This window comes from Chelonia mydas, chromosome 14 (assembly GCF_015237465.2).
Source record: "Chelonia mydas isolate rCheMyd1 chromosome 14, rCheMyd1.pri.v2, whole genome shotgun sequence".
NCBI lineage: Eukaryota > Metazoa > Chordata > Testudines > Cheloniidae > Chelonia > Chelonia mydas.
Genome location: NC_051254.2, coordinates 16352125 through 16364946, shown reverse-complemented (window position 1 = coordinate 16364946; position 12822 = coordinate 16352125). Strand labels below are relative to the sequence as shown.

The 12822-nt window shown below is 41.4% G+C and overlaps 1 protein-coding gene across 1 annotated transcript in view; it reads left to right on the top strand.

Moving 5' to 3' along the window:
- UBE2O (ubiquitin conjugating enzyme E2 O) overlaps nucleotides 1-12822 on the top strand; it is a 92252-nt gene that overhangs the window by 45293 nt on the left and 34137 nt on the right. The window contains exon 2 of the mRNA XM_037913375.2: nucleotides 4721-4780. Coding sequence (XP_037769303.1) covers nucleotides 4721-4780 — 60 coding nt within the window. The remainder of the gene's footprint in view (nucleotides 1-4720; nucleotides 4781-12822) is intronic.

Sequence of the window (12822 nt, the reverse complement as noted above, 5' to 3'; positions counted from 1 at the left end):
TTTATATTGCCAGAGTTAATTCTCATTGCATATAATAAAATATGCATATTCAGACACTAACTAGTGGGTATAATCAAGACTGGTTATTTTCTCCCCACCTTTTTATTGCAGCACACTCCTGTTCTGGTCATACCTGCTAACTATATATTATGTTTGTGTTACCTGAATTTTTTTGCTGGTGAAAGGTGATGGACAACCTTGGAGGCTGGAGTCTCAGCTTGGGTAGCGTACAGGGCAAGTTGCCTTCTTATTTTCATCCCTGCTAGTTTCCAAACTCCTAAATTGGAGAGCATCTCTGTAAGGGTAGTTCAATCTCCAGGACCCATTTGGTCAGTGGCTCCTCTCCTCTGAGCCTACAAGAGGTGTAGCTGTGGTGCCGTTTTGTGATGTGGGTGCCTGTCCATTAGTAGCTGAAAAGAAACAATTCACTTCCCATAGGATACATTTGTTCTTAATACTGTTGCTTGTTTCTCCAGGTTAAGCTTGTTCTCTAGCTTGCAAATCTCACTTCATCCTGAGCAGAGAACAGACTATTCAGTATTATCATATGTGACAGTGTTGCCTGCTTATTGTGAAAACTTGCTCTGCAGCTGCCGCTCTTCATGGTTGTCTTTTTTTTTTTTTTTTCCCATGCAGAAATACTTTTCACTTTATCCCTGTGGAAACTGTGAAGTTAAAATATCCCATCGCTGCCCCAAGGGGCGAAAAGGCAAATGTCATGTATTTGTGTATATATGTGTGCATGTATTTTCCCCTGTATTTTGATTAGATAACAAGTGACCACTTAGACTCCTCCTCTTCCCCCCCCCACCCCCAAAAAAAAATCTGTGGAGAAAGTGTCTCATTCTGGTGGTGAAATTCCAAGCATAACCAAAGTACTAGCTTGAAAATTTAGTTATATTCAAAATGTAGACACTTGTTGATTTTAAGCATATGAGTGTGTCCTATTTCAGAGAACTCTCTGAGGACTTGTATCGCTTTTGTGTATAAAATAAACACACAGGTTATATTGTTTGAGTACCAACAGAGCTAGTTGTTCAAAAAACAATCTCAATAGCATTTCTGTTAAGGAAAGATTTGCCATTTATGGCTTCAAAATAGATTGCTACTTTACCTGACACAATTCTTGGCACTTGTGACTATTCTGAATCATCCAAACAAATTGCTCTGCTTTGATCTGTAACATAGAGGGTGGCTGCCTGAGAGGAAATCTCATTAGCTTTAATGAGTTAAGTGGTTAAATCCCCATGTATCACAATGAGAATTTAACCCTAGCATATCCAGAGTAGTCTACAAAGACCAGTAGGTACTTTTTTTAGAAGCTGTGCATATAGTAACAAACAACTCAGGTTTTTAAACTGGAATAAATTGTTTCATAAATATCAGCTGTTAACTTGCTGCTAAAAGTAAGTGATTAAATGATTTGTATTCCTCCCACCCTATCGTCAAAAAGAAGGGCAAAGTGTTATCAGACCTGGAAAGAGATGTTGCAAACTAACATTTCTCTGCTAAAATTAGGATGGTGCCTTTTTGGCTGTGGATTTGCTGCAAAGCTCAAAGTCAGGTATATTACACGATGCTGAGAGTGCTGTCAATCTGGGACAAAGCATCTGATTAGTGGAAAGACATGGCTGAATGCCACGGCTACTCAAGAATAGCAAAGCCAGGTACCTATTCAAGGAATTGCGATTTCAGATTCCTACTGGCATTATCAAGGCATGTGACTTGAATGCAGAAGCCTCATCACGGTATTGATTTTCAAAGAGAAATATAGCAAATGAGATGTAGGTTTAAAAGTACTCTAAATATTTTGTTACATCATTTTAACTGCGGGGCCTGTACTTCAGTTGAAGACAGCATTGGTCTGCTCGGCACAAACAGAGGAGGAGAAGGAGAGGAAACTTGAGTGAGTTGAATATTGGGTATTCACGAAAAGGCACCCTATTTTTAATCCTTTTTTCTTTGATTTGGTTTTCTCTGGGATTGGTAGCCTTCCGTGTAATGGCAGATTTTCTAAATATTATGATAAGATATCGGGTGCTGGAATCTTGCATGCAGATGTAGCACTGTTTTGCTCGCTCATCCTGGCAACCAAACCAGGTGCATCTTATTGGCTGCACTAGAGACATATAAAATCGTTGAGCTTTGCTTAGGGCAGAGAGTTTTAGAATCCGGGACAGAGACGAGCTGCAGACAGCAACTCTAGTGCATTGCATTATAGGAAGGCTCTGAAGATGAGGCTGTTTTTGTTTAAGTTAACAGTGAAGAAAAATCCCAGGAAAGGGTGTATATTCAGGCCACTTTGTTCATGAGTTTGTGTGTGTAAACTGTTAGAAGCAGGCTGGGAACAATATTTGTTTACAACTTTTTATTGTAATTTTCTGAAACGTTTAAGTTCAGTCACTCTTGCTTGACATAACATCCTGTCACCATTAGGGATCTACCAGACACTATATTTATAACAAAGAAGTGTGATTTAGTAAGTAATGTTTAATTTATGTTATGGTGTTTTTCAACACCAGTGTCATTGCAATTAAATTATTCTAATGCATGTTAAAATATAAGCGTAAATGGTACACTTTGAATAACAGAATAAGTTTAATTCTTTAGAATATCAGTGCAGTTTATGGTTGAGTATTTATTGGAATGTAAACACTGTAATTACCTGTGGTTTATTGTTAAAATAACTATGTACTTGTAGTACCTTTTCACTGAAGAATTTCTAACCGCTTTACAAAACTTAACCCTCACTACTCCTGAGAGTTTGGGGGAGGAGATGGAGGAAATATCACCAACAGGCGTAAGAAATTAACATGCTCAAAGATATACAGTGGTAGAGCGTTCTGACTCCCAGTCCCGTTTTAACCATTCAACTCATTATAGTTAATTGTGTGTGTTACTTTATGGGTTTTCAGTAAAATATGACCGTACATAGTAGGATGTTTGGTTCCAGCACTTGCCCTTAGATTACAAGTTTCTGACTAAATCGCTAATCCAAGCCTCAGGCTACAGCTTGGATTTCCACCAAATGCCAATGAAGCAGTATTGAATTTTGGGATAGAGATTGATGGGGAAAAGCAGTTCATAGCTTCCAAGGTCAGAAGGGACCATTTGTCTGACCGCCTGTATAATTTAAGCCATAGAACATCCCAAAATAATTCCTCGAGCATATATTTTTAGAAAAACATCCAGTCTTGATTTTAAAGTTGTCCGTGAAAGGGAATCCACAATAACCCTTGGCAAAAACAATGAGGAGTCTGGTGGCACCTTAAAGACTAACAGATTTATTTGGGCATAAGCTTTCATGGGTAAAAAAAACCCCACTTCTCCACAAAAGCTTATGCCCAAATATATCTGTCAGTCTTTAAGGACTCCTCGTTGTTTTTGTGGATACAGACTAACACGGTTACCCCTCTGATACTTGGAACCCTTGGCGAGTTTTTTCCAGTGTTTTGATAGATGATGCAGTGTTAAAAGTTTGTCTTGAGAGTAAGATGCTAATCAGTAGTTCTATCCTCAATTCTTGTAGATCCCAGAACACTTGTCCAAAAGGGCTGTAATGGTATTTAACACATTTTCAGGGATGAAAATGCTGTGCAGACAATAGTTAACATGCCTTTGCAACACCTCTGGAAACTACGTTGGTATTCCCATGTTTAACTGAGATTGTGATCTGTCTAAGGCTGCATTAGATCATTGGCAGAACTGGGGTTAGAATTCAGAAGTACCTGTCTCTTACTACTACATTTTAGTCCACCAAACCACGTTGCCTCATCCCCCTCCCTGCCTCAGTTCAGTGAGTTCTGATGCCCAAGGCTGTGTGTGAACTATTGCTGAGCATGTCATGGTTGTTCAGCTACTCCATTTGCTGCCACAGTCGCTTTGGAAGTAATTTCTAACTCATTACTGTAAAGTGCTTTGAGAAGCCTGGAGTTTGAAGGAGGATATACATGAACAAATCTTAGCCTCTGCTTTTAATGGTGTGTTCTGATACAAGAATTTTGTCTTGCCTGGACGATGGGACTGCTGAGTGAAACAGAAGGCATAAACAATGTCTCGTATATTGTAGATGATAACTTCTTAAAAATTTTTTGCTGCAGGGCTAGAGAATCTCTGCACTTGACTGGTTTTAAGGGGAGTGTGTGCTGTGATGGGAAAGCACAATAACACAAATCATGTCCCTAGCTAGTTAAGATGTGGCTTTCCAAGAGCTGCACAAGATGCTCTTGGCTAAATGGGATTACCACAGAGTTTTGGGGTATTGTGTGTGATGCTTAACTGGTTAGATGAATAGTACAAGACAAAGGGAAACTAGCCTTTGTGATCCATTTTCACCTGTATCACCACACACACACCCCTCCACCACAGGATACTGAAATGTGGATTGGGAGAGCCAGGAACTTAGTCAAGATTTCTGTGTCCTATTCCTGGTGTTGCAGCATAATTGATTTGCAGCAAAACTATGGACAGATCACTTAATTGCCATGTTTCAGAGCTACAAAATGGGTATAATGCCTGCCTTGAAAAGTGCTGAGAGGGTTAATCCAGTGCCTATAAAAGCACTTTGCGAGCCTCTGCTGAAACGCTCTATATTCCAGAAGCATGAAGTATTAACAGCTAAATAGACCATTTCACTCACTTTGTCCTAGTTTTTCATCAAATGTCATCTGAGGTCACTAAACCTGGTCTCTTTTTTTTTTTTTTCCCTCTTTTCTCCTAGCTGAAGCTTGAGGATCGCTCGGTGGTCCCTCGGGATGTGGTCAGACACATGAGCTCAAATGTAAGTGCTGCTTTTAAAAGATCATGATACTGCTGCATGGATATCTAAGACTGGCCAAAACACCTAAGTTGAAGTCAGACACACCCAGAAAGCATCCAACAGCTTCATTTTTTAGTGTATTAACAGATAGCAAACTATGGTTAGAAATGCAGTATCAGTCATAGTGCATAACTGGAAGAGATGGAAGCCTCTTGAGTAGGTGAGGCTGATAATCTCACATAATTGAACAAAAAGCTTGCCTATCCTCTGAACTTTAAATTTGAAGGACGAGTCTCCCTGCACCCATAATGGTGAAGCATCCCACATAGTTCATAACGATGGCCATACTGGGTAAGACCAAAGATCCAGCAAGCCCAGTATTCTGTCTCTGGCAGTGGCTTCAGAAGGAATGAACAGAACAGAGCAATTTATCGAGTGATCCATCCTCTGTCGTCCAGTCCCAGCTTCTGGCAGTTGGAGATGTAAGGACAGCTAGGGCATGGGGTTGCATCCCATCTTGGCTAATAGGCTTTGACAGACCTGTTCTTCATGAACTTATCTAATTCTTTTTTGAACCCAGTTATACTCTTGGTCTTCACAACTTCCCCTGGCAACAAGTTCCACAGGGTGACTCTGCATTGTGTGAAGAAATACTTCCTTTTGTTCGTTTTAAACCTGCTGTCTGTTAATCTCATCGGGTGACCCCTTATTTCTTGTGTTACGTAAAAGTAAAAATAATACTTCCTTATGCACTTCCTCCACACTGTTTGTGATTTGATAGACCTCTATCAGATCCCTCCTTAGTCATCTCTTTTCTAAAATGAACGGTTCCAGGCGAGGTCTACACTACACATTTATTTCCATATAGCTACGTCACTCGGGTGTGAAAAATCCGAACCCCTGAACAACGTAGTTATACCGACCTTAACCCCCGCATACACAGCACTGTGTTGGTGAGAGAGCTCCTGTCAACATAGCTACCTCCTCTCTGAGGTGGAGTTATTAAGCCGATGGGAGAGCTCTCTTCTATCAGCTTAGAGCATCTTCATTAGAAGCACTACAGTGGTGCAGCTGCAATGAAGCCAGTTTGTAGTGTACACCTGGCCCCCAGACTTTTTAATCTCTTCTCATATGGAAGCTGTTCCGTAGCCTTGATAGTTTGTGTTGCCCTTCTCTGCATCTGTTCCATTTCTGATTTTTCTTTTTTGTGATGAGGTGACCAAAACTGCGCGCACTATTCAAGGTGTGGGCATGCCATGGATTTCTATAGTGGCATTATATTTCTGTCTTAGCTATCTCTTTCTTAATGGTTCCTAACATTCTGTTGGCTTTTTTTGACTGCTGCTGCACACTGAGTGGATGTTTTCAGGGAATTATCCACAGTGACTCCAAGATCTTTTTATTGAGTGATAACAGCTAATGTACACCCCCCATCATTTTGTATGTATACTTGGGGAATTGTTTTCCAAAGTGCATTACTTTATTACTTACCAGCATTGAATTTAACCTGCCATTTTGTTGCCCAGTCACCCAGTTTTGTGAGATCCCTTTGTGACTCTTCACAGTCAGCTTTGGACTTAACTATCTTGAGTAATATAGTATTGTCTGCACATTTTTCCATCTCACTGTTCACCCTTTTTTCCAGATCACTTATGAATATGTTGAACAGCACAGGTCCCAGTACAGATCCCTGGGGGAACCCTGCTATTTACCTCTCTCCATTGTGAAAAATTACCATTTATTCCTACTCTTTTGTTTCCTATCTTTTAACCAGTTACTGATCCATGAGAGGACCGTCCCTCTTATTCCTATGACTGCTTACTTTGCTTAAGAGCCTTTGGTGACGCACCTTGTCAAAGGCTTTCTGAAAGTCCAACTACACTATATCCACTGGATCACTCTTGGTCACATGCTTGTTGACTCCTTCAGAGAATTCTGATAGATTGGTGAGGCATGATTTCCCTTTACAAAGCCATATTGACTTCTCCCCAGCATATTGTGTTTATGTGTCTGATTTTGTTCTTTACTATAGTTTCAACCAATTGGCCTAGTGCTGAAGTTAAGTTTACTAGGCTATAATTACCAGGATCACCTCTGCAGCCTTTTTTTAAAAAATCAGCGTTATATTAGCTACCCTCCAGTCATCTGGTACAGAGGCTGATTTAAGCAATAGGTTACCTACCACGGTTAGTAGTTCTGCAATTTCATATTGGAGTTCCTTCAGAACTCTTGGGTGAATACCATCTGGTCCTGGTGACTTACTACTGATTGCTTTATCACTTTCCTCCAAAACCACCTCTACTGATGCCTCAGTCTGGGACAGTTCCTCAGATTTGTCACCTAAAAAGAATGGCTCAGGCATGGGGATCTCCCCCATAACCTCTGCAGTGAACACTGATTCAAAGAAATCATGTAGCTTCTCTGCAACAGCCTGGTCTCTCTCAAGTGCTCTCTTAGCACCTTGATCGTCAAGTGGCCCCTCTGACTGTTTGGCAGGTATCCTGCTTCTGCTTTACTTAATAAAAAGGTTGCTGTCCATTTTTGTGTGCTTGGCTAGTTGATCTTCAGATTCTTTCTTGGTCTGCCTTATACTTTTACACTTGACTTACCAGAGTTTATGGTCCTTTCTATTTTCCTCTCTAGGATTTGACTTCCAATTTTAATGGATGCCTTTTTGCTTCTAACCACCTCTTTTACTCTGTTGTTTAGCCATGGTGGTATTTGTCTGGTCCTCTTGTTGTTTTTGTTTTTTAATTTGCAGTATACACTTAGTTTGAGCCTCTGTTTATGGTATTTTTAAATAGTATCCATGCCACCTAAAGGCATTTCACCCTTGTGATTGTTTCTTTAAATTTGCATTTAACTAGCTTCCTCTTTTTTATGTAGTTCCCCTTTTTGAAGTTAAATGCAACCATGGTGGGTTTCTCTGCCATTTTTCCCCCTACAAGGATGTTAAATTTAATTACATTATGGTCACTATTACCAAGCATTTCAGCTCTGTGCACATCTTGGACCCGATCCTGTGTTTCATTTAGGACTAAATCAAGAACTACCTCTCCCATTGTGGGTTGCAGGACAAGCTGCTCCAAGAAGCAATCATTTAATGTGTCTAGAAATTTTATCTCTGCGTTCCGTCCTGAGGAGACACATACCCAATCAATATGAGGATAGTTGAAATCCCCCATTATTATTGCATTTTCTGCTTTTGTGGGCTCTTCAATCTTGAGGATTTCATAGTCACTGTCCTGGTCATGTGGTCAGTAGTCTATTCCTACTGCTAAATTCTTATTGTTCAAGCATGGAATTTCTGTCCACAGAGATTCTATGGTAAAATTTGATTCATTTAAGATTTTGTTCTTTGACTTTAGGCTTTCTTTCACATATGGTGCCACTCCCACACCAGTGCAACCTAGTCTGTCATTCGTATGTATTTTGCACCCTGATATTACCGTGTCCCATTGATTATCCTCATTCTACCAAGTTTTCATGATGCCTATTATATCAATTTCCTCATTTAATGCCAGGCACTCTAGTTCACCCATCTTAATATTTAGACTTCTAGCATTTGTATATAAGCATTTGTACGTTTTGTCAGTGTTCAGTGGTTTGCCTTCATGCGTGATATTTAAGCGGGACTCTTTTACGCTCGCCCATGGGGCGGCGGTGAAGGTGGTGCAGAATGCTTTTTGGAAGCAGCAGTTCGCGCGACACTTTGCCTTTACACCCACCTTGGTGTGTGCTGGAGCATTAGAGACTGTGCCGTAGGAGCTGACCCAGCATTGGAGCAACATAAGAGCTCCCAATACCATGTTGAGGGTAAGGGGTGTGGCTCTTGCTTCTGGTGTCTGGACTTCAAAGGTTGGTGGGTTTTTTGTTGTGAGTGGGGGATGGGGCAAAGGTGAAGTGGGAGTCCCACACTGTATGAGGTTGGTACCAGAGGCTCTCCCGTTTTCCCTGCTCACCTGAAGCTGGGTTGGTTGGCTGTCTCATCTGCACATAGTGTTACATTTCTTGCTTTTAAACCTGTATATATCCTGCCTTTTCACATTCTGGGCACAGAATTCCCAAGCAACGTGCCCCTGGATTTAGCTCAAGTCTTGTCCATCACATGCAACACTCTTGCTGTTTTGCAAGGGAAGACTTGTTTCATTATAAAGTTTAAGTCCGTACAGTAGTTCCACATACTGGTTGAATCACCTCTCTAGGTACTGCAACTGAGCCTAGCCAAATTAAAATTCATCCTGTGCCTGGTACCTTTTTACAAGACTAGCAGAGTCCGCATTGGACACATATTACCATAAAACTTTCATGACCCCAGCATTTAGCATGCCCATATACATGTAAAATATTCTCTTTATCCATTGGAAGTAAAATTTCCAAGGTCTGGTGTAGCAGTTGCAATGGAAACAGTTTTGTGGTGCAGTTAGCATAACTTCTCATATTCCTGAATGGGAAGAAGTGTCTCTTGAGAGATCTTTCAAAATAGATCTCCAGTGAGTGCTCTCTGTACATCTGACCTCAGAAAATAGGTGTGAAAACTCCATGGGCTCTTGAGGCAAGACGTAGCTAAAAGTGTCCAGTATAGCCAATTCAGCAGAATGGAGCTGGTGCTTAAACAGCAGACCACAAGCTTTCCTCTTCCCCAATGTTGTTTTAAGTCCTAGTTGCTATGTTGTAGAATGTTACAGCATTAGCACTCAATCGGAGATGTGTGGATTTGATTGCATGAGGGGAACATCAATGATGTTCAATATCTGTCCTCAAATGAGCCATATGATCTCTTTAGGAATTTAGCTAACCTGGCAGTATTTTGCAGTTGCAAACTCCGTCCCTACTTATTCTGATGTGTATTTTCTCCCAGCTTCCTCTCCAATGTCAGACCCACTGGTGGTGCGGTGAGATAGACAGCTGGCCACTAACTTTATCACAAGTGGTATGACCTGTATGTGTAATAAAGGGGCGATTAAGGACACATTCCAGTACCTGGCAGTAAATGGACACTGTTGCATTTCATTTTTACTCTGAGGGACACTCACTGACAAGTTTTCCTTTTGTTTACCCTCCGTTGTCTTTCTTTTACTGTCTTCCTAGAAGGTTGAAATGATTTGTTTCTACTGGTATTTCTTTTCTTCTCCCCCTCCCTCCCTTGGCAAATGTTTTCTGTCCTTTCACACTTTCCTTTCTGAATGAGCTAAGGATAATATGCTGTCTCACTTATTTCATGTGTGTGCTAATGTGTGATGTCTTACTGTGCCAGAACTGCTATCTTGCACATTGTCACCTCAGGTGTAGATCTGAGCATTTAACTACCTGCCATCGCTCGACCCTTTCCAATATGTGGCTGGTCTTAATTTTTCATTGATGGCATGGTGTGGTTTTAAAAAAAAAAAAAAAATGCAACCAACACAAGTCATTTTCTTCTCTTCCTAGCCTTTCATACGGCTGTGTTTTGGATGGGACGGTGAACTGGACAAATGAAAGCTTCCCCATCCCAAACTTGGGCATTTCTCTGGCATGATATGTGCTGTGGGGACAACGATGGATGCACAGGAATGTGTTCATTGCAACAAAGGGTGCTTGACTCATCTAGCACTCAGGCCTCAATTAAGCTGTGATTGATCGTGTGCTAACGGGCACAGTGCTGGATTTCCAGTTCCATCCATTCATCACTGGCTCATGAGAAATTGATTTTAGAACGGAACAGTGAAATCTTGACTCTCCATTTTCCTGTGACCTTCCCCTTTATCTTGAATAGAATAGAACAGGGCACAGTTTCACCTGACTGAGGCTGACCATGTGGAGGCTTGGGGGAAATCTATAGTTAAAACCCTATATTATCGCACAAGACGCATGCTGGCTTGGTCTCACTTTGAAAATGAATCACTCGGCCCCATTCTAACCTGGTGGAATGAATCAGCAGGAAAAGTTGTAGCCAGCAGGTTCTGCTCCTCAAGGATTAGTGTCTCTGTAACTGTGCCTTAGTGGGTCACAACTGAGGATGCCAAATTCAGGACAAACTGCTAGAAATAGGACAAACACAACCCAAAACTGGTGGTTATTCTTTTCTAAAGTATACCAAAGCAGCCATAAAAGTAAAGTCCTGTTTCACCACACTGGCTAACAAGAAAACATAAAGGCAGTTTCTTCAGGCATTCCAGTTCTTATATCACCACCAAGAAAACTGGATTCAGGGATGAGTGGTTCTTTACAACTAGTTTCAGCAGGCTCTTCTGATCCCAAAGCACCAGCCACACACCCAGGTCAATATATAACTTAGCTCTTACCCAAAAATAATGCTGGTGCCAATCCTTTAGTATCTATCTAAAATCTAAAGGTTTATTCATAAAAAGAAAGAGAGGCTACAGTTGAAATTGGTTAAAGGAATCAATTACATATAGTAATGGCAAAGTTCTTGGTTCAGGCTTGTAGCAGTGATGGAATAAACTGCTGGCTTAAGTCAAGTCTCTGGAATACATCCACAGCTTGGATGGGTCATTCAGTCCTTTGTTCAGAGCTTCAGTTTGTAGCAAAGTTCCTCCAGAGGTAAGAAGCAGGATTGAAGACAAAATGGAGGGGTTTCCAGGGCCTTTTATAGCTTTTGCAATGTGGAGGGCATCCCATTGTTCTCACTGTGGAAAATTACAGCAACAAGATGGAGTTTGGGTCACGTGGGCAAGTCCTATGTCCATCATTTTGCCTGGTCACAGCAGGAAATTCCATTAAGTGTAGATGGGCGTCTCCCATGGTCCATTGTCAGTTAAATGTTCTTTTGATGGGCCACTCCATTTGAATAGTCCCTCCAAGATGTACTGGCTAGCTACCTTGTGGCATTACCCCAAGAGCAAACAGTTGAAATCCAAGTATAGAGCCAATACTTATAACTTCAAATACAAAAACGATACATGCGTACAGATAGCATAATCATGACGAGCAAATCATAACCTTATCATAGACACCTCACTTGACAACCTTTGTACAATATTTGCTGCAGATATAGAACAGTGTTCGCAACAATGATCTATATGGTCATATTTTAATCAGATAACGTCACAGTCTCGTAGTAAAATTAGTTAAGAACATCCAAGTAATTGGAGGGGAGGCACTGAGGAAGGGTGGCACAGATGGGGTGTCCTGGGGTGTAACCCCTGGATGTTCTCCAAAGTCACTCTCTCTCCCATACAATCACTTACAGCCCTGCTTCTGAGCACCTGTCCAAGGGGAGGGACAAGCTGAACTAAGCCACACAGTGATTTAAAACAAGATCTGTAGATGACAGAATATGAAGGTTCCGAAGTGGGCCACCTTAAAGTCTCTTATTTGCTAAAGCAAGGGGGCTTGCCCAGTTGGAGACTTGGTCTCTCATAACCGTAGGCCAGTGTGGACTGGAAGCGCTATGGGGGATGCATATTCACTTTAGATTAGCAGGAGCTTCCTGCTGACTGACCCAAGAACCATGACTGACTCCGAAAGGAGTCTCCACCAGAGAGGGGCTTGGGAAGAGGGGAATGGAAAACTGGAGCAGATAGGTGTAATAGAGTGGGAAACTGGGGGAACCTCCTGGCTTGTCCTTGGCTGGAATTGTGTATGGAGAAATCCCAATTGAAAATACAAATTAAAAATTGAACAACTTGTTTTGAAAACACTTGTTTCTGTAATCTCTCTGCATCCAATGCAGCAGCAGCTTTTTGCCTCATCTCAGCAGAGCCGAGCAATAAGGTTGAGCCTACCTCTGTAACAAGCTCAGCACAAGACTGCTGCTAAGCAATCTCCACGCTTCATCTGCTGATCCTCTGTTCTTTCAATAGCAGTGTTAGTCATGAGACCCCTGGAAATAGGCAGGGAGCAGAGGCAGGGGACCAGGCACATAGCCAGACACTGGCAGGCTTGCTGTATAACGCAGAGTCCCTGCTCTATACCACAGAGGCTGTCTTTCCTGTTCAATATTTTAATGTGATGTGCCTTGGAAAGCTAAAGTCAGTGAGTGGGAAATGGACATGGTATGAGACAGACTAAACCAGCAGAGAATTCTCTGAACTACTTATGACTTGATTATTTTTTGGTGG